This window comes from Desmodus rotundus, chromosome 11, assembly GCF_022682495.2.
Source record: "Desmodus rotundus isolate HL8 chromosome 11, HLdesRot8A.1, whole genome shotgun sequence".
Lineage (NCBI taxonomy): Eukaryota > Metazoa > Chordata > Mammalia > Chiroptera > Phyllostomidae > Desmodus > Desmodus rotundus.
This window is the reverse complement of record NC_071397.1, coordinates 62385833-62408244: the sequence shown is the minus strand read 5'-3', so window position 1 is coordinate 62408244 and position 22412 is coordinate 62385833. Positions and strand designations below refer to the sequence as shown.

General features: G+C 41.5%; 1 protein-coding gene across 1 annotated transcript in view; it reads right to left on the bottom strand.

The window, feature by feature from the left end:
* Positions 1 to 1817: 1817 nt before the first annotated feature.
* The window catches only part of FIG4 (FIG4 phosphoinositide 5-phosphatase), a 102118-nt gene continuing 81523 nt past the window's right edge, over positions 1818 to 22412 (bottom strand). Inside the window, exon 23 of the mRNA XM_024551803.3 lies at positions 1818 to 2168. Coding sequence (XP_024407571.1) covers positions 1991 to 2168 — 178 coding nt within the window. The 3' untranslated portion in view covers positions 1818 to 1990. The remainder of the gene's footprint in view (positions 2169 to 22412) is intronic.

The following is a 22412-nucleotide window of genomic DNA, read 5'->3' as shown; positions in this document are numbered from 1 at the left end:
ACCAGCCCAACTACCTCTAAAGTACAATTATTGGGGTGGAGGGAGGGAAAGGAAGAGAGAAAAGAAAATTTGTATTTAAATTATAATTCCCATTTTTAAAGGAAAAATGATGGTAGGGGAGTGCTGGAATCATTTGCTCTTTAGCAGCAAAGAAAATGCAGATGGAGGTGCTTTCCCTGTTTCTGCAACTAACCTTGAGGCCACAGTGTTTGTGACCCTCCCCCCACCACCAGGCAGCATCCTAGCTGCTGCCCAGTTTAGCAAATCCTATTTCCCAGTTCCCAGTCCTTCTTTTTTTCTCTATAAACTAATGCAAGTGGTTTAGGTTTGTGATTTTCTCTTCAACTACTGAGGACGGATTTCAGACTCCGGTTCTTATTTACCAACTGGATGGCAATTACACTGGAGTCCACTCAGATGAATGTACCAAAGAAATGTACCCAGAGCAATATTTTGTGTGTGGGTAGTAAGAGTTAAATGGTAGCTTACTGTTCTTTATTAGTAAATGGCCCTCCAGCACCTGGAAATGAAAAGGGGCCTCAAGAGTCTATTGAAGGAAGCTGCTCATGTTCGGGCAGAAACCTGACCTACAGTAGGAGCATGTTGGACGGATCACGTGCAGCTTCCAAACCCACCTACTGCCTCTTCCAAAGGGAGCAGATTAAGTCTCAATAAGGAAGTGAAATAATTTTTCCTTCAATAAAGGATTCATTTAACCAGAACAATCATTAGTTAGTTATATTGTTTGTTAGGCAGGAGAGATTGAGAAACGGTATTTATCTCAACAAAACAAATAAAAAATGCCCCGGGGCGGGAATCAGAGAAAGAGAATGTATTTTTAAACTTGAATGTATTTTAAAAGAGCAAAAACGTGACTTCAAGAAAAGCATGTGCGGGACACTGGGCCAGCTTCACCTTCTCTGGCCACTCTAAGCGATTTCATTCTGACCAGACAACACCAAATTCCTCTTGCCTATTATTTTGCCACTTTTTAATCCTGGTTTTGTGAGAGCATCAATCGAATATGTCTATTATCAGGGGCTTACTTTGATCTGCAATGTAGAATCTTCTAAAGAATCCCAGAGTCCTGGGTTTCTTCTCTCTTTTCTTTATGAGGAGGGAGAACTGAGACAGCTCTGGGGGAAAACAGCGTAGCTGTAACGAGATCAAACCTTTAGTGTCTGTCACACTGCTGCTCATTGCAGGGAGTTGTGCACGTGCCGTTTAACTAAACAGCACCACACCGTGTGCACAGGACGAGTCAGTCCTGCCTGGACGCCAGATGCCGCATCACGTGCCACAACAGCGCGCTACAAGTTAAACAGGTAACTAACTTTAATGTTTTCTTTTTACATAATTTCACACCTCCAGAAACACCATAGCCACAGTTCACAGAACTCCTGTTTACTCCTTCCCAGATTTACGACGACTAACATTTGGCCCCATCGGTTCCTCATTCCTGAATCGTCAGACAGCACTTTGTTGACATCTTGTCCCTTTATCCATAAATATGTCAGGGCTTTCGGAGTAATGAATTGTTCATCAAAACACAAACTTAACATACAAACCATCAGAATAAATAAGGGTATATTAACTACAAAGAAAAACAATCTGTGTTCACTTTGCACAAGAGAGGAATTTACTGGTCTGTTTGTTTACTGTGCTGTTCCCAGACCCTCCCACAGTGCCTGGCACACAGCAGGTGCTCAATAAATACCTGTTCAGTTAATTTCTCAATGTGATAGTGTGATACTATATTGACCACATTTCTGAACAAAGTATTTTTTAAATAAAGCAAAGGCAATGATAGCAAAATGGTCAGTCATTTCTTTATTACCTATAATTTATAATTCAAAAAAACCCAAAAAGCCTTCAGATGTAAAGGACTGACAGGAAATTACCCTTTTAAAATGAGGCAAAGCAGGTTACACCACCAGAAAATTGACTTTGTTGGTCCCCCTCGGGGCCACCACAGGGACCAGCTCTCTCCTCACAGGTAGCGGTTTCTGATGTATTCTCGGTACACGGAGGTGTCTTCTTTCCCAAGGGGCTGCATGATCCCCTGACTGGCCTGGATGTGGGCCTGGAAGATCTCTGTAGATTTTCTGTCTACTCTTGGAGGCTGGACTTCATAGATATTATCTTGTGAGAAAGCTGAGATAGGTGTTCTGTGCAGGAGAAGAGAACAGAGGGCTACATTAAAGAAAATCAAGTGAAGGACCAAGGCTCCCAGTGGTCTCGAAGTGTCTGAGAGCTGCTGACCTTGAACAGGCGGACTTAGTGGTAACAAGGGATTATCGTGGCCCCTCTATCCCCTCTTGGCTAGCTTCTCCCTCTGCCTGGAGGACAGAGTTGGAGCACCCGCCAGGGATGCCTTCCCTGAAGCACAGGCTGGGAAGGCTCCCCGCTCTGCTCCCAGTGCCATGGGCACACCTGTGTCCGTGTACCCATCGGCTTCCCTCTCAGGACTGGGGGACTATGTGCTCCGTGGCCACATGGTAGGCACTCGATCATTTTTGTGTATACATATTTTTTGTATCCCACAACTTCAGTGATGTCACTGATTGGTTGTAACAGTTAATTACTTTTTAAAGGGAGATTCAGTAGGAATCAGAGAAGTGGAAGGTATTAGTGATTCCTTCCTCACAAGTTGATGCGAGGAGTAAGTGAGTTTACGTGTGTAAAGTGCTCCTTTACTGTGGTCCTGGCACGCTGTGAGTGCTCAGTAAGTGTGAAGCATCGTGCATAATTACAGGTGCATAATTCCTTATCTGCAATTCTCAAATCCTAAAAGCTTTAATAACTTAACGTCAGTTTGCTGGCAAAACCTGATCCGATTGAAACTCATTTGGAGGAACATCCTAACATAAACTGACAATTCTCATCCCACTTCACGGGAATAGTAGTAATGTGTTTAATTACCAGACAAGGCCTCAAATCACACTTCTTATAAGGCATACGTACCATCATGGTATGCTAACATCCCCCACATTGTGAACTCTGAAACACACCTGGCCTCAGGCCTTAGGATGAGGGATTGCAGATCTGTCATAGAAAGCTTCCTTCCTTTCCGAGACAATTTGAAAAGCACCCAAGAACCTCTCTATTCAAAAACACCCCTCCGTTCCCACCCTACTTAGTCTGCTGTAGTGCTTGAAATTGCCGTCCCCCCTTGGGGAAGGCACTGTCTCCAGAAAGCCCTTGTCAAAATGCAGCCTGGTGTCTTACACACCCTCTACTGCAGCATGACTGGTTACTACATTCTGAGTTGGAGGCAAGTCCTCAAGGGATGAGTCAACCGAGTCAGGTGTGATGCAGAGTGAGTATGTGCGTGGTGTGGGTGGGAGGTCAAGAAGAGGCCACCAATGGGGGAGGGTGGTAATTTAAAAAGACACCGTGAGGGCTTGGGAGTGCAACAACACTCTTGACCACTTAGCCCAGGGCTGGGAGGGTAGCCCTCCAACGAGAGCGCCAAGATGACCCAGGGAGATCTGCAGAACCTATTCTGCTGGCTGGGACCTAGATTTGCTTCTGTGCATCTTATCAGAGGAATCAGGAAGACGCCCTGGGTGCCTGGCTATTTGGTTAACTAACCTCAACTGTTTTCACCTCTGTAATATATTTCAATTCAAATTTGGTATATAGTTTATGAAATACTCTCATTTTTTCAAAGCACTCTGATAATTTCACATCCTCATTTAAGTGAATGAAAACCAAAGGGTAAAATGATTTACTCAAAGTTATAAACAATTAATGGCTCAGCTGACAGAAACCTGAGACTCTGAATCTCAGCTTGCACTCCCGCCTGGCAGTGGTGCTTTTCTCCAAAACACAAAACACAAAAGTCACAGTTATGGTAACACCTGTGGCTGACACATTACAATGCAGAATAATTAGGATGATTAATATGTGAGCTCAATTTTCCCTCACAAAAAACAACATAGCAACTCTACAGTCATTTACATAATTCAAAGTGAGACGCTAGAATCCTTTAATGGTTGATAATATTCAGATCAAACCATTTTAACCTGACCTTTAGAGAGGAGGCTCTGTTAGCGTTTTTAGAGTTTGTCATCAAAGCGCCAGCCATAACAACGCCTCCTGACCCACATCAGCTATACCTGTCTAGTATCTCCTCCTTCTCAAATCCCTTTCACATATAATTATCGTATTTAAATTTCACACTCATCTTGGACACAGGAAGCACTGGGATTATGCTCTCCATTTTGCAGACGAGACATTTAAAGTCAGTTTTTAGATGGGGTGAGTGGTTCCTGTCCAGCCTCTGAAGCCAGACCTTTGCCTGGAGCCCTCTGGGTATTAACGAAGCCCTCTCTGGCTGTAGTCACACAGGACATCAATGAATGCAGGAAGATACGGTCTGGGAACTAAACCTTAATGTAGCTGCGAGGGGAAAATGCCAAGTCACCCAGTCTTTGCTTTGTCCGTCAAAGGCTTCCGCTGAAGACACGGGCGGGAAGGCTGTGGGGGGGACAGGACCAGGGCCCAGTGACTGTCTGACAATGGAGGGCCAAGACAACCACGATCGGGGCCACAGGCCTGCCACTGCCACGCGGTGCCTCGGGTTTCAGTCAGTGAGTCAGGAGTCCTCACCCTCGTTCTCCGTAAACTGCTTCCCTGCCGTGTGCAGCGATGGGAAACCATTACACACACTCTAAACATGAAGTGCCCAAAATTGGTCTTAAATGGATGAGAACTGAGTGGCAGGTGTGTTCAGGGCTCCAACACCACCTCACTGTGGTTTCAGAACAATGCAGGGAGTCAGGAAACGCATCAACTGTCCCTGTGTCCTTTTTACTCTTCTAGATTCAAAGTCTGTATTAAGTAACAAAGGTGTAATGTTGAAATGTTTATTAATGGGTTTCGGAAAGAAAGCAATTTAAGGCAAACCCATAATCAGAATGAGTTCCTCGTAGTCTTAAGGCAGTGGCCGGTCTCCAAGTGTGGTCCCCAGACCAGCAGCACTAACATCACCTAGAAACTGGTTAAAAACATAAATTCTCAGGCCTACTCCAGACCTACTGAATCAGAAACTCTGAGGTGGGGGGGAGGCGGCAAAGGTGTGAGTCCTCCAGGTGATTTTGATACTCGGTGAATTTAAGAATCTTTGGTTAAAGAAGGCCAAAATTGTCTAAAATAATATATTTTTGGACAATGAGCGGAACTGAATATTTTAAAGCAAGAACTTTCTTTTAAAATTCTATACTGTCACTAACCGTACGCGGAGAAGGCATACTTTAACATTTAGTTGTAAAGATAAGCAGCAATATTAGATTCATCACACATTTCCTAATGATTTCCCCATTGGCTTACACATATCCAACGTGGGGGAAGGATGTAAAAACACCTGAGACCCCCACAGGGGCTGCTAGTTGGCATTTCATCTCTGACGGCACTGAACAGAGATGGAGGTAAACCCAATAACATTTCCAATACCACATGGAATTGTCTTTTTTATTAGCTTAGATGGCATCTGTTTCTGAATTTTTTTTTAAAAAACAGTATTTAAACACTAAATGATGTGGAAATTGTGAGGCCATGTCTTTTTATTCATTCTTGTAGAGTTGGCTTGTTACCATATCTGGTGGGGAAAAAATGGGTCCACATTTCTCTCTTGACCATAAACAAGAGGGAAGATGATTTTTTTCTAGCTTCTCCTCACAGCCCCCAAAGGCATAAGACCTCCTGCCCCCAATTCAAACACTAGCTGTAATTCTGGAGATAAAATACTACAGTCACAAATTTGCAGTCTCATTTCTTCTTATTTATAATACCTAGTTCCATCTTGAAGGAGAGCTCTGTATTTCCCCTCAAGGAATGTTACAAGTCTTACTTAGAATAACGTATCTGCCAGCTCATTTACGGGCTGCCTGCCCCACACCGCCGGCACGCTCCGACTCTGGGGACGGATAACACAGCCTTAACTGCAGCTCCCCCCGACAGAAGAGCAACACTTCGGGGAGAAATCCATTAGACATACCACATATTGTTAAAGAAAATCTTTTTGGTGCCCTTTCATGCTCTTTCCTAAATGTGGCGTTACGCGCTTGGTTAAAATCTGACCATGTCTGTGAATAACTGTATCTTACACTTGGGTGCAGAACTGATGTTTGAGCCCCTTTTAAAGTTCAATTTCTGAGGTTTTTTTCTGACTTATGCCCAGAAAACATTTAATTGGTCCAACTGAAATGTCTTCTGAATTTAGTAATAAAGAATAACTATTTCCCTTTTTACTCCTGCTAAAGGACATGCGTGTATGCACATAAATCTATATACACAGAAAATACTGTGCGTCTAATACAGGATCCCCAACAAAGTCCAATTATTTCAGCCTTACTGTTATTGAGAGCTAATGAACATGACAAAAATAGTAAACAAATCTGATCCCTTCAAATGCAAACCTCTCCAAATCCTTTTGACAGCTGCTGTTATAATGGATGATTGGCCTGGCCTCCAGCAGCGATGCTGCAAGGGAGGTTAGAAATTTCACAGGCAGGTTACAATTCATTACAGCGAAGATGAGGATAACGCCAGTCCCTAAATACACTGCCATTCCAAGGAGCAAAGGGGTGATAGGAAGGAAGTAAAGAAAAACATCTGTGCCACTCGAACAGAAAATGTACAACCTTGCAGACAGGGATGCACATAAGGCCCTTCAAAGGCTCAGCAACAAGGAATCTCAACTCCTTAGAGCAGAGTCTTTTTTTCTATCCTCACCAGAGGACATGCTGATTGATTTAGAGAGAGGGGAGGGGAGGGAGGGAGATAAACATCAATGGCTGCCTCTTGCATGCACCCCAACCTGGACCAAACCTGCAACCTAGGCCTGTGCCCTGACCAGGAATTGAACCTGCGACCTTTTGGCTGGCTCTCCAACCAACTGAGCCACACCGGCCAGGGGAAGCAGAGTAAGTCTTTAAAGATTTTGGTAAGAGAGGAGTAAATGTCATTCGGGTTCCGGAGAGAGCACGAGGGCAGCAAAACTCTCATTGTGCGTGTTTCTCAAACACTTATCTGCCTCCAGACCGTGAGGGAGCCGTGTCGGTGCACGGCGTGTGGGTGCAGGCTCGCAAAAGTTGAGGATTTTATGCCAAAGCCTAAGCAATATCAATAATGCAGAACAATTATTTACAGATAAAAGTACAAGTGACCTTAATATATCTCAAAGAAATGTATACATTTGTAATTTCTAAGGCCGCTAACCTCTGTCTTTAAGACCCATTTGCCATCAGATCCTCTAAATGAAAATCTAGTGTGTAACATGTGTACACATACACATAACAGGTATATAACATATATTAATATTATGCCCATATACACTAATATCTTATATACTTGTATGTATTCTTTAAACATAATGCTGAGGAAAGGGCAATATATATGCATTTCAGCACTCCCCACAAAGTGATGTACTTCAAACGAGCCCACGTGAACTCGCTTTGACAAGGCCCATTCCATTGTGCAGATACTGAAACCGAAGTGTAGTTGAAGAGCAGCTGGGGTAATGGAGCCAATAACTCTAGATACCCTATTACAGCATTTACTATTTCTTAGGTAGAGTTGGAACATCATGCTTTTAAAAGGTAACTATTTATACTACCATATTTACATATTATACCGATACACACACACACACACACTGTACACAAAAGGGCCTTTGAGGCTACCGTAAGCTTGTTAGAGGGGGAAGAGAGCAGAAGACAGTAGGGCCCTTAGTCATTTAGTTCTGCTTCTGGCTAATCAAGAGGTGCTTAACACAGCAGCAGAAGTACAACTAGACTTAGGGATGTTAAAAAAATTGACTGCCTCTAAGTATCAGCTATACTTTCCTCGCAGCTAATGGGAGATGGCTAGTGTACCAAGGACCTTACTCTACTATCCAAGCAGGGTGCTTTCCTCCTTCTTGCCTAATGGAATTTGAGCACTGCTCATACCAACGGCAGTTGTATGTTTCCCATTCTCTCCCTTTCTGAATGGGAGTTTTTCTTTCCCTTTGCCATTGTATGTTGGAAGCAGACAGGCAGTCTTTTTGCTTATGGGTTACTAGATTAGAAGTCTCATCTGGACCTGCTAAAGATAACTGCACAAAACCTTGAGATCCTGGACTTTGAGCAGAATGCAGTAACTTAGTGGGGCAGGGGAGAGGATATGAGTGGATTCTCCTTACAGCGAGGAGAGTATGCTTGGATAACTGGATAGCTAGAGGGGCAGACTGTGGCAAATAACATTAGATTTCTCAATATCCACTTGAACTCCTCTCCTAGTGTGCAGAGGCTCAAAAACCAACCAAACAAACAAAAACAAACAAAAACCCCCAACCCCTACCTGGATTCCCTTGCAATTTGGGTTCAAAATGTGATTTAGGCTCTACCCACCACTTGGACTACAGAAGGCTAAGATTTGGAACTGAGTCATATGTGAAGAAGCAAGATGTACAGTATCTGTTCTGAAGACTGTGGCGAAGGTGACGTGTTCCTGAGTTGGCCACTGCAGTGGCAGCTTCCTGATCAGGGCTGAGGTGGCCAGTTTTGCAGCCAGCAGCTGCTGTGAGAGCTTCCTGATCAAGGCAGATGCAGCAGCCACTCCGACAGTTTGCCATATGATTTTGAGAGTTGTTCCTGGAAGCTTGGTGTATAGTCTGTTTCTCTGGCCCTCCAGTGGCTCTGAACACCACCTAAAATCTTATAATAGATTACTCTCCATTTAATCCACCTAGAGTGGATTATTTGTCTGCAACGGACCTCTGATCACCACAGCCAGACAATGCGCAAAGCACACCCAGCTCCAGCTCTCTCTTGCTTTACCCAAGAGCAGGCAGCCAGGCTCCCAGGTGACCCCTATCCCTAGATGGCTCTAGTGGGAAGGGGCTACTTCCATCAACTGGGCACATGTATGTTTGTTGCCCATGGAGACCGAAGGGGTAGTCAACAGCAAGCACATACACAAGTAGCAGTGGTAGTACTTTGATGTTTAATGTCTTAGCCATAGTCATTAACATTTTTATTGGTCCAGATACAACAGAACGACAGTGGTTTTACATTCTCTCTGAGACCTGCAAAGTAAAAATGTTATTTTATTCTAAAAGAAGTTTTGGTTTTACAGAAATAAAGCAGAGTGACTTTTGGACTTGAAATAGGCAAAATGCTTCCAATTTAGGGTGCAATTTATAAACTTTATGGTTTCCCTCCCATCTGCAGAGCATATTATCTTGTTATAAAATGAAATGCAGTTTTTCTCTGTTCCAGCTGTGTTTTTATTGCAAACACCGGGGGAGTGGCCAACAGTATGCGGCTGCGTTGTTTTGTAGGTTACAACTTGAACATTTCAACTGTTGTTTAATGAGAGAACACTTGGCTTTGAGCCGCTGGCCACAGGGACTGGTTATCCCACCCAGCACTGGGTCTGTTCTGCTGGTAAAGGACAGGGCGCACATCAAGGACAAAGCAGCTGTTCTCAAAGGACAAAGAATGAACTGCAGTGCCCGGAATCACCCTTCCCCCTGCCTGTGCACGGGCCTCGGCTCTCCCTCACCCACCGAACACTTACACAGTGACCTTCAGAGTAACTGGTCCCTTTTCTCCCCAAATTTCCTACGACAGCAGCAGCAGCAATGGCCTGTCATTCCTGGAGACTCAGACCAATGGGTTACAGTAATGTCATATCTGCCACATGAAAGTGATGACACCCTACTCACCGGTACCGGTATATTCTTCATGCCCGTTCAGGGATTTTTACAAAGGACTGTCCCAGACGGTTTACAGAGGACTACCATTGAGTTTGCCGTGCCACAGCACCACATCCGTTGCAACCTGCATCTTTTTTCTAATAAACCTTTTATGCTAAAACCACTTGAGATTTATAGAATTATGTGCAGAGTACAGAGAATTCCCACATATCACACACCCAGTTTCTCCTATTAACAGCATCTTCCATTAGCATGGGATATTTATTACAATTAACCAACTGATACTGACGCACTATTATTAGCTGACGTCCATACTTAGTTTTGACCTCATGCCCTTTCTCTGTCCCAGGATCCCACCCAGGATACATGACATTTAGTCAGCATGTCCCCTTAGGTTCCTCTTGGCAGTGACAGCAGACTTGCCTTGTTTTCAATGACCCTGATAGTTTTGAAGAGTACTTAACGTGCATCTTCTCAGAGGTGGCCTTTTTTTTTTTTTTTAACTAACAATAAGAATCAGAGAGAACTGTCTTTCAGAAGAAGGTATCAGTAGGATCATGAATCTTGAAAACAAAATCCAACTATTCTGAGTTTTCAGAAAGACGTGGCTTCATCTCAATGTCCAGAGTGATGGCGTGCGGGGTGTGCTGCCCAGTGGGTACCCAGACGGCTGCTGAGGGGACTCCTGTGGGGAACTCGCTGGAGCAGGGGTTCCCCAACCTGCCTGGTCATTACATTCCAGTGGAGATTTTGTAACGCACAGAGTCCAGGCCTTAGGCCAGGTGTAATGGATCAGAATCTCTAGTAGCAGGGTCTAGAATTCTGTATTTTGTACCCCTTTAAAAAGAAAATAATGTTAATTTTGCTTTTAATATGGAAAATTATAAAGAAAACATGGCTAATGGTGTCAGTATTATTAATATAAATAGAAGTATAAAGGTAGAAAATTTAAAGAATAACCTAAAGTCCAAAATGTAAAGGAATGGCTCTCCATAATCTATTAACAATTTTTTAGGGACACTGATTGCTCTGTTTTTATTATTGTTTTTGTTTGCTTTGGGATTTGTATTTCAAGAAGCTTCATAAGTCACTCCAGTATAATGAGAAATTTGGAACCAGCTATTACAGAAGAAATTCCCAAGTTAGCCGTGCAGAAGCAGAATGTCCCCTTTGCACTGCCGATGTCCATTATAACATTATAAAGCCCTGCTCCTCTCCTTCCTCCACTAAGTAAAGCCATTAAGAGGGGCAGAGCAAGGAGAGAGACTGTGACAGCATGTGGGGAGTCAGAGCCCAAGCGGGGGTGAGGAGGGCGGCCCAACAGAGGACAGATCAAGGCAGGGAGTTAAAGGCTGTGGGGTGAGGAGGGTGTCTGTGTGGGGGCATAGCCTGAGGAGGTATGTTGGAGGCTGAGCAAGGAGAGGCGGGTGTGGGAGCCCATGTGGAGAGGTGGCCTGCAGCCCATGGGGATGTGCTGGGCATCCATGGGTGGGTGACTCTGACATGCAGTCAGAGCCTGGGTGGGGGCAGCCGTGTTTGGGAAAGGGTGCACGCACTAGTGACGGGAGACTGGTGTATGCAGGAATTAACCAGGTAAATACAGTGAGGGTAACAGCAGCCAAGTTTCTCACTGCTGGAGAAGGAAGCGCTATTATGGAAAGGGAGAAAAACAGAAACAGCGCTGGGCACCCTGAAATTAGAGGTGTCAGTGTGAACTTATGGATTCACATATATGTATTTACCTACATTTATTTATATTATATTGATATATATTTACTTTGTGATATATAAAATACACATGTAGTATATACTTGTATATACGTATATTATGTATACATTAACAGATAATAGGTCTGCATAAATTTACATATAGGTGTATATGTAAATGTGCATATGTCCTGTGAATGGGCCTGGGAACAGCAATACCCCAATGGCAACAGGCATGCCTAGTGACCAGATCTTAACTTTAATACCATTTTCCACTAAAAAGAACCAGGGATCCTTAGAAAAATGACTGATCTCAGGGCTAGGGCAAGAAAAGAACATGATGAGATTAGAACATCTTGTGCCAGAAATCAAGTAAGTGCTCAAAAAAAATGATGAGGACATGTCTTAAGAACAGCAGTCAGATTAAAGGGACTTTTGTGAAATGAGGGACAATTTGAACATCAAAATAAATAATGATGGCAACAAGTTATTTCCTGTTGAATAAAATAGGAAACCAAGGTCTCATACTGAGAAAAATAAATGAATTAAAAAATAAAAAAAAAAAAAAGAGCCATCACACAGTGGAAAAGCCCAAAAGACAGCGCTGTAATCAAGGGATCCTCAGTAATGGGGTGAACTGGAACTGTGTCATCCGATAGGGTGCAATGAAAGGAAGCCACCATCACTTCCGTGATATTCCTGCCTGCAATCATGATGCACCTTAAGCTAACACACACTGACCATGTCGCAGTTTCTGGGGGTCAGGCATCTGGGAGTGGCTTGCTGGGTCATTCTGGTTCAAAGTCTCTCACAAAGTCAAAGTTAAGCTGTCTGCCAGGGTGGCAGTCAACTCGACGTTTAACTGGGGATGAAGAATTCACTTCTAAGCTCACTCAACACAGCTGGCAGGCCTCCGTTTCTCACTGGCTGTTTGCCAGATGGACGCTTGAGTTCCTGGCCATTCGGGCCTACCCGTTGGGCTGCTCACAGCATGAAGCTTGCTTCCCCCAGAGCGAGCGACCCAAGAAATCACTTTTATAACCTGATCACTTCTGCTACATGCTCTTGGTCACAAAAATCCACTCGGGTACAATGTGGGAGGACACTGCAAAGGGGTGACTAACAGGAGGTGGGGCCAATCGGAAGGCTGGCTACCGCACTGCCGGAGATTCATAACCTGAAGGCGACCACAGCCAGCCCGACTTGAGGGCCGCTCTGCAGAATAACGGGCCTGGATTTCTCGAGTGTCATGGTCATGAGCACCAGGGAGGACGGGGAACTGCTCCCGAGTGAAGGAGACTACAGAGACAGGGCGACTGAATGCAAAGTGCGGCGTCAGACTAGAGCTCTTGGGGATTAAAGGTATTATCAAAACAACAGGCAAGTACTTGGATGAAGTTTCAGGAGCTTCATTGGAGGATGTTAATTTGATGTTAACTTTCTGATTTTACTGGATGTGCTGTGATTTTGTAGGAGAATGCTCTTATTTACGGGTAATACCTACTCAAATGTTAGGGAAAGATGGGGTATGAGGTCGGCAATTTCCTCTCAAATGGTTTGGGGGGAGAGGAATGTTCTTTGTTCTGTAGTTACAACTTCTAGATAATTTTGAGATCGTTTCCAAGTTAAAAATGTATGTGGGTTATAAAGACCTGTGAGAGAAATTTAAAATTGTCTAAGTTAAAGTAGAAAATCTGAATTCCGTTAGGTAGAATTATGTCACACTGCTGTTTTGTAGGTTAAAAACGTATGGGTATTGGTAATTTCCTGTGGTTCAACCTAATACAGAAAATCTTAACACACCAATCAACATCAAAGGTAATGGAATGGATTTCAATAAAGATGAAAACAATTCTCTTTGTGCAGAATCCCCAGCATCTTCGTTACCTGCCGCCCCCTTTCCGTCAGCATGGAGAAGCTGCTATAGTAACTAATACCTTAGACACAATGTCATGCTTACGTATTCCTCTTCAGATACAGCCCTATTTCTTTGCACCCCTTTAACAGCATTGTTTTTGGAAAGAATGATTTCTATTCACCATGTCCTCTTAACAACTTCCCATCTTGTCCTGAATTCACTCTAAATGGGCTTGCAAAATTACTGCCCATCAACATTTTCTCATCAAGCCCATCAATAACCTTCTTGTTAATTTTTCTGTATTCTTGGCCTCTGTAAAACCACACCTCTCTTGAGTTTCTTATTACCTTCGTGGCGTACTTCCTTGCCCCCTGCAAGTCATCCTCCAGAAAGCACCCACAGTCATCTTTTAGAGACGTGAGTCAGAGCATCCCACCCTTTACTGAAAACCTCCACTGTGTTCCCACTGGACAGAGTCACAGCCTGCCTGTGCCTTCCTCCATCCATAGCACGTTCTTCTGGACCTCTCATTCAGCCTTCTGCTCGCTCCTCAAATATGCCAAGCTGGTTCCACCCTGGTTTTTTGTGCACGTTCTCTCTGCTTCGAACAGTCTTCCCCAGTCATCTCTGGCCAGACGCTGCCTTTTCATTTAGGTCTCAGCTTAAATGGCAACTCCTCAAGGAGACTTTCCCTCAAAGCCTAATCTAAAACAGATCATTCCTTCCCACCACCCCGGTTTGCGTTCCTCAGGACACTTATCCAGACATGAAATTGTCACATTTATTAGTTCAATGTTATCTGCTTACTCTAGAACATAAATCCCCTGAGGCACTTTACCAGGCTTGTTTTTTTATCGTATGTCCAATGTCTCACATAGTGGGTACTTAATAAATATTTGGTAAATAAATGAATCGTGTACTTTTCAGTGCTAATGATCCCAACCATCAGATGTCCCATGGCTGTGAGAATGACAATTACAGAATCTTAGAGATGACCTTCCTTCTGAATCAGCTAGTCCAACCTCAGATCAAATGAAGAAACTCTCCACCACATTGCTGATAGGTTATCCAGCCTCTGCGTTAGTACTCTCAGCAACGGGAGAAGTCATAACTTTTAACTACGGGAATGGTTACACGTCACTGTTGATACCTGCACTTATTGGAAAGATTCTTCTCTTCAGTGGCCCTAAATCTTCCTCCCTGTGTGTTCCACTTATTGGTCCCCGAAGTAACTTAAAAAGGCCCTGCTGCACAGGGCCTATTGCTTGAGGGACTGATTGCATGAATCCGAATTCTCTTTCCTGAGATAAATACTTCCAGCTATCTCAACACTTCATGTGACATGAAAAATTAACCAACAATTCACACAAGAAAGGTCTCCAAAATTTTAGCAGCTTAGTTTAAAAAAATAAAACCTAAGCATTTTATCTAAAAAATAAAGTGTAAGAGTGCCCTTGGGTATTCAGAGAACATGGTCTCATTTCTCTTGGCTGCCTTTCTGTTCTCTAACAGCCTGCTTCTCCACAGCACACTCCTTCTGACACCGAGGTGACTGCAACGATCAAGGACAGCCAGGCCCACAAGCATCTTTCCCAAAGACAAGGGCTTACCTTTTTCAGAATGTATTTGTGGGTTTCTGTTCTCACTTTAAATAAATTTTAAATTTTAATAAGATGGGAGAGAACTCTCATGATGTAACTGTTTGCTAATAAGCTTTGTGGCAAGGGCTCTTTGCTGAGGGCATTGAACAGTTTATGCTACAAGTAAAGAAACGCTGTAGACCTTACTTCCCTTTGGGCTTTCAACGTGTGCATAGTACAGGAGGAAGGACATCTATTGTGGTAAAACGGGTGGCATTCTCGTGCAGATCTGCATCCTTCCCCGTGACTTCCACAGTACAGTAAACACCATATAAATATTATTGAATGAAGGAGTAGGTGGGTGAATAAAGGAACCAATGAGCCAGAGGATGTCATAACCAGAACTCTAGTCCAAGCTCTCATTTTACAGACGAGGGGACATGGGAAGGACAGGGAAGGACCAGACAATATCAGACGTGGGGCCAGACCCAGGGTTCCTAATTCTCAAGACTGGGGTTCTTTCCACAGATTCATACTGCCTGTTTTATTGGGCACCTTTGCAAATGAACTGCCAGTTAACTGGGTAAGTATAAAGGATTTTTTTGTTTTGTTTTTCAATAACTAAGTCATTGTGAATGACTTCTTCACATCCCTGTCTCCCAAAACGATTATTTTAAGCCAATCACAGCCCATGGCCCTCGGCAGTGACAAGCTTAGGGAATGGCATGTGATGCAATCCTGCCCAGTGAGGCATGAGAGGTCTGCTGGGCAGGGTCTGGGACTCCTTGCTCCTAAAGAGGAGACGCAGGAAAAACGTTCCTTTTCTCCCATAGGCACGACTGTGTCTGACTGCGGTGCCTGGACCTCCTGTAGCTACCCTGCTAGCAGTCTGCAGATGGGACAGAGATGGAGAGAAACTGGACGCTGAAGGATCCTATGAAGCTGTGGAATCAACCAGCTCTGGAACCTGCCCGACGTGCAATCTTTCAGTGAAGCCAAAACTGTCTGTCCATTGTCTTATAGTTCAGTTGAGTTAGATGTTCTGTTATTTGGAACAGAAAGTATCTTAAGAGATTCAAACAATTTTTGGATAGAAACCTTTCAGAATAATAGCTGCTTCTTTAATTTCTTAAAAAACATTAAAAATAAACAAATAGTCATTGGGCCAGGCAAGAGTATCATCCTGCTGCCACAGGCCATGCAAGGCTGCACTGCAGTGATGCCTTGGTTGCCTCAGTGCTGCATCCGCACGTAAATGGTCAAATATTCTACGCCTTTTTAGCCTCAGGACACTTTATATTCTTAAAAACATTATTGAGGACCCTAGTAAGCTTTGTCTTATATGGGGTTGTATCTACTGAAATTTACTGTGTTAGAAATTTACTGCAAAGAGAAAAAAGACTCACAGGCGATTGCAAGAGGAAAGGGGGGTGAGGGAAGGTACAATAGGGTAGAGGGAGGATAAGTAGTGATGGAAGGAGACTTGACTTGGGGTGTTAAACACACAATACAATATACAGATGTATACCTGAAACCTATATAATTTTATTAACCAACGTCCACCCAATAAACTCAATTAAAAATAAAATAACAAAAAATTTTAAAATATGTATTAAGTCATTTAAAAATGACAATAATAGCCCTGGCTGGTGTGGCTCAGTGGATTGAGTGCCAGCCTACGAACCAAAAGGTCGCCAGTTCGATTCCCAGTCAGGGCACATGCCTAGGTTGTGGGCCATGTCCCCAGTAGGGGGTATGTGAGAGGCAACCACACGTTGATGTTTCTCTCCCTCTCTTACTCCCTCCCTTCCCCTCTCTCTAAAAATAAATAAATAAAATCTTAAAAATAAAACAAAAATAACAATAATAAACCCAATAAACATTAACATAAATACTACATTTTAATGAAAAATAACCATATTTTCTAAAACAAAAGAAAATTAACAAAAAAGGTAGCAATATTTTACATGTTTGCAAATCTCTTCAATGCCTGATTTAATAGAAGACAACTGGTCCTGGCCGGCGTGACTCAGATGGTTGGAGCGAGGTCCCATACACCAAAAGGTTGCAGGTTTGATCCCCAATTGGGGAGCCTACAAGAGGTAAGCAACCAGTCGATGTTTCTCTCTCTCCCCCTTTCTTTCTCTCTAAAAGCAATGAAGAAATGTCCTTGGGTGAGGATAAAAAAACAAAACAAAACCTAAAAAAGAAAAAACTGAATCCTCAAATCTGTTCTGAAACTGTCATGACATGTTTTGGTTGAAGTACATGAGTGAAATCTGACCTCACAGAGATATGTAGTTGGAAAAGGAAGAAGTATATTAATACCCTTTCCAAATAATTGTGGATATTTTTCTTTGGTACTACACCAAAACCTGACATTTTTCTTAAAGGTTAGTTGCAATGTGGAATCTGAAACCATACTAATGAATTTTTCATATGCTTTTATCTTAACATTAAAAACATATATATGTTTATTGATTTTAGAGAGAAAGGAAGGGAGGGAGGGAAGGAAAGAAGGAGAGAGGGAGAGGGACAGAAAGATACCAATGTGAGAGAGAAACATCAATGAGTTGCCTCCCATATGAGTCCCACCTGGGGAGTAAACCCGAAACCTATGTATGTGCCCTAGCTGGGAACAGAACTCCCAAACTTTTGGTGTATGGGATGACACTTCAACAATTGACCCACACCAGCAAGGGCCATATGCTTTTATCTTAAAATCCACTGGCCTACCTTCCACTTGGGATGGGATTTCTTACCCATAGATGATTTTTTAACAGCATGCATTGGTCAGTTGGACCATATTGACTCATGGACTTATGAAGATCTTCCAAATGGTAGCATGTTGTTTATATATTTTTAAAAATCATATTTATTTAGATTGTCACCAATCCCATCAGAAAAATCTTCAAGTATTGTCTAAATTTCTGACTTTGGCTTTTATCATTGTTAACAAAAATTCTCAACTGTTTCTCTTGAAGTAAAAGGCTTACTTTGTTCAGTTTTGAGAAAGTGTCTGCCAAATACCCAAGTCTGAAGACCACAGCTTGTCTTCCATCATTATTTCAACCGGTATTCCGTGAAAAAAACGGTGAGTTCGGCTCACAACTTAGACAATCTTACAAGTGCTTTTCCTCGAGACAGCCATCATATTTTGATATTCAATAAAAGTGTTTTATGTATATTTCCTGTTTTATCACAACGAATACTAAAAAGGCATGATAGAAATCTTTTATCAAGGGTTGACAACTTTTCCTGCCTCATCAAGCACGTCAGTGTAAGGGGCTGGCCTGCCTTCCTCCCTCCGTTCTCTCTCTCTCTCCTGTAAGTCTGCAGCAGCGAAGGAAATGTCTGCCCACGGTAAGGGTTGAAACACCCAGGAGTTACAGACGATATTTTGAAATTCACTGCTTTATGTGTATCTTTTTCTTTTTCTTTCTTTGGTGACAACCTGCTGGATGCAGTTTGCTATCCATGCTCCTGTGGGAGGTGCCCCCACTTTCGGCTGCACCCAGTAGTAGTATGGGATGGGGAAATTCCAACTGCCTGGCTCAGGATAGCATGTTATTGGACTTAGTGTTTCAGTCCCAAAGAAATGAATTTGAGGCCTAGTTTTATGATTTATTGGTTTTGTAACTCTGAATGAGCTGCTGACCTTCTCCAGGCCTTATTTTCTCAGAAAAATCAGAGGACCGAATCCAACGATCCCTCGGCATTTTCCAGTTCTCGGATTTCATGGTCCTAATATACCTGAACGCATGCTAAGAGGTTCTAAGAATGCCATCTTTCCCCTCTCCACACAAGTCTGACTGTATCTTTGCATCTCTAGAAGCTATTATAGACAGGCTTTGGGAGAAGAGATGGATATGAAAAATTCAGATGACTGCAATTGATTTTCTCATCATGAGACTGTTGAGAAATACCCAGGATTCCAGATTTAAAAAAATTAAAGGCTAAAATGAAATGAAAAATTTAAACTAGTAAACAATAAATTTAATTATACATCTACATGATCTATAAATAGACCAATAACTGATTCTGTTACAGCACTAGAAAATCTAAGAACAGTATTACCTACTGTGTTGAAACTGTTCAAAACAAGTAAAAGCAAAATCTTTGGGCCAGTAAGAATAATAATGAGTAGAAAACTGTGGGTGGGACAGAGTTGTTGGTTTGCAAAACTTCAAATATAATTCAATTTAGAGTTCCCCAAAAGATAACTAAAATAACATTTTAGGTCCTTTTCTACCTGCTAAACATTTACTGATGTTTCTGAGATTATTAGAATGTTTTCTCATAGCTCTATCCTATTATTAAAATTAAATGTATCTGAACATACTGTGTTTAGCCAATTTACATTCCTTTTTTCTAACCACATGATTAAGGGACCACCAATTTAGCTATTCATCTTTGAAACAAGCCTAACATTTTCAAAGAAGTATTATTTTGATGTACAATGCTTGTACATCAAAATTTGTACTCCTTGCAGCTACAGCTGAAAAGAGATCCCTGCCAGAGGCTCTTTCCAGCTGCAGAGCTAAGCTTGTGGCCCTCTCTGGCCAGGGAGCTTGGTGGAAAGTGGAAATAAAAGGATGCTAATTAATACTATAAAAACACATGAATGTGTAAATTTCACTGGTATTAGTAAATATATAGTCAAAGTCAGATTCTCTAATATTATCATTGTGGTGTATAATTCACTTGCAACTCTTGTTTAAAAGTTTAAAAAAAACCCAAACATTAAAAATAACCATATAGCCCTGGTTGGTGTGCCTTGCTTCGTTGGAGCATAGTCCCGTAAACTGAAGGGTCACAGGTTTGATTCCCAGTCAGGGCACGTGCCTGGGTTGTGGGTTCAGTTGTCTCAGGTGTATGCAAGAGTCACCAATCGATGTTTCTCTTTGACATCGATGTTTCTCTCCCTTGCTCTCTCCCTCCATTCCCTTCTCCCTAAGACCAATGAACATGTCATTGGGTGAGGATTAAAAGTAATAATAACAATAATAATAACCATATAATATAAAAGATGTGAATAGTAATATCAGTAACCTACAATGCAAGGGGGAAACGAAAAGTATAAAGTTTCTGTATGCTATTAAAGGTATTATCATGTTACAATAGGATGTTAGAAATGCAAGATATTTTATGTAAGCCTGAAGGTAACCACAAATAACCTGTAGTGCATGCACAAAAGTTTATGATGAAGAAGTCGAAGTGCAATGCCACAGAAAGTCATCAAACTACAGAGGAAGGCACCAAGAGAAGAAGCAGGGGAAAAGGATCTACAAAACAGAAAGCAAAGAACAGAGTGGCAACAGGAAGTCTTACTTACCAATAATTTCTTTAAACATAAATGGATTAGATTCTCCAATTAAAAGACAGAGTGACTGGACAGAGTGGAAAACAAGAACCAAAGATGCTATGTTGTCTACAACAAATTAATTTTACCCTTAAGGACACACTGACAATGAAGGGATTGAGAAGATATTACAAGCAATTGATAACCAAAAGGAAGTAGGGGTAGCTATACTTGTATCAGACAAAAATGGCCAAAGGACAAAGTCATTATATAATGAGAAAGAAGGTCAATCCATCAAGAAGATACGACAATTGTAAATGTTTATGCACCCAACATCAGAGCATCTACGTGTATAAAGCAAACACTGATACTGGAAGTAAAGGGAGAAAAATTCACTGTAATACAATAACAGTTGGGGACTTCAATAGCCCACTCTCAACAAAGGATAGATAGATCCTCCAGAGAGAGACCGAATAAGGAAACAGAGGACTTGAGCAACACTAGAGACCACACAAACCTAACAGGCATATACAGGACATTCCATCCAACAGCAGAAGAATGCACATGCTTTTTAAGCACACATGGAACATTTTCAAGAATAGATCATATTTAGTCCATAAAACAAGTCTCAACAAATTCAAGAATACTGAAATCATACCAAGGATCTTTTCTAACCACAAGAGAAGAAAACTAGAAATTAGTAACAGGATGAAAGCTGAAAAATTCATAAACACATAGTAATTAAACAACATGCTCCTGAACAACCAATGGATCAAAGAAAAAATTAAACAAGAAGTAAAAAGAATCTTGAAACAAATGAGAACAGAAACACAACATAACAAAACTTATGGGATGCAGTAAATTCACTTTTAACTGGGAAGTTTATAGAGATAACATTCATTGAGAAAAAAGAAAGATCTCAAATAAACAACCTAAGCTTACATATCAAGACACTAAAAAAAGGAGAACAAAGCTAAGAGTTAGCAGAAGAAATAAAATAATAAAGATTAAAGCAGAAATAATGAAATGGAAAATTTTAAAAATAATAAAAAGATTAATAAACCAAGGGTTGGTTCTTTGAAAAGATATATAAAATAGATAAACTTTTAGCTAGACTAAGCAGGAAAAATAGACAGAGAACTCAATTCAATAAAATTGTAAAGAGGAGACATTACAACTGATACCACAGCTACACAATGTTCAGAAGAGACAACAATGAACAACTACACACCAACAAACTGGGCAACCTAGGAGAACTGGTAAGTCTCTAAAACCATATAACTGACCAAGGCTGAATCATAAAGAAATAGAAATAAACCTGAACAGACTACTAATGAGTAAGGAGATTTAATCAATAATAATAATAGTAATAATAATAATAATAATAATAATAATAATGTAATAAACCTCCCAACAAAGAAAAGCTGAGGACCAGATGGTTTCATTGATCATTCTAACAAAGATTTAAAGGAGAACACAAATCTTTCCCAAACTCTTCATAAAAATCATTTTATGAGGCCAGCGTTATCCTCATACCAAAACCAGGTAAGGAGGACATTACAAGAAAAGTACAGGTCAATATCTTCAATAAATATAGATGCAAAAATTCTCAACAAAATACTAGCAAACCAAAGTCAATAGCACATTAAAGGGATCATACACCATAATTAATCGGCATTCATCCCTGGGATGCAAACATGGTTCAACATATGCAAATCAACAAATGTGACACATCACAGTAGAATGAGAGATAAAAATCAGGACCATCTCAACAGATTCACAAAAGCATTTGACAAAAGTCAACATTTATTCATGGTAAACACTCTCAACAAATTGTGTAGAGAAGTAATGTAGCAACAAAATAAAACCCCAAAATGATAAGCCCATAGCTAATATCATACTCAATGGTGAAAGGTTAAAAGCTTTTTGTCAAAGATCAGGGACAACACAATGGTGCTCATTCTCACCACTACTATTCAACCTGCTACTGGAAGCTGTAGCCAGAGCAATCAGGTCAGAAAAAGAAATAAAAGGGATACATATCAGAAAGGATGAAGTAAAATGATCTTTGTTTGCAGATGACATGATCTTATATTTAGAAAAATTTTAAAGACTCCACCAAAAAGCTGTTAGAACTAATAAATGAATTCAGCAAATTTGCAGGACATTAAAGCAAGATTTAAAAATCAGTTGCATTTCTATACACTAAAAAATGTATCTAAAAAGATTGAAGAAAATAATCCCATTTACAATAATATC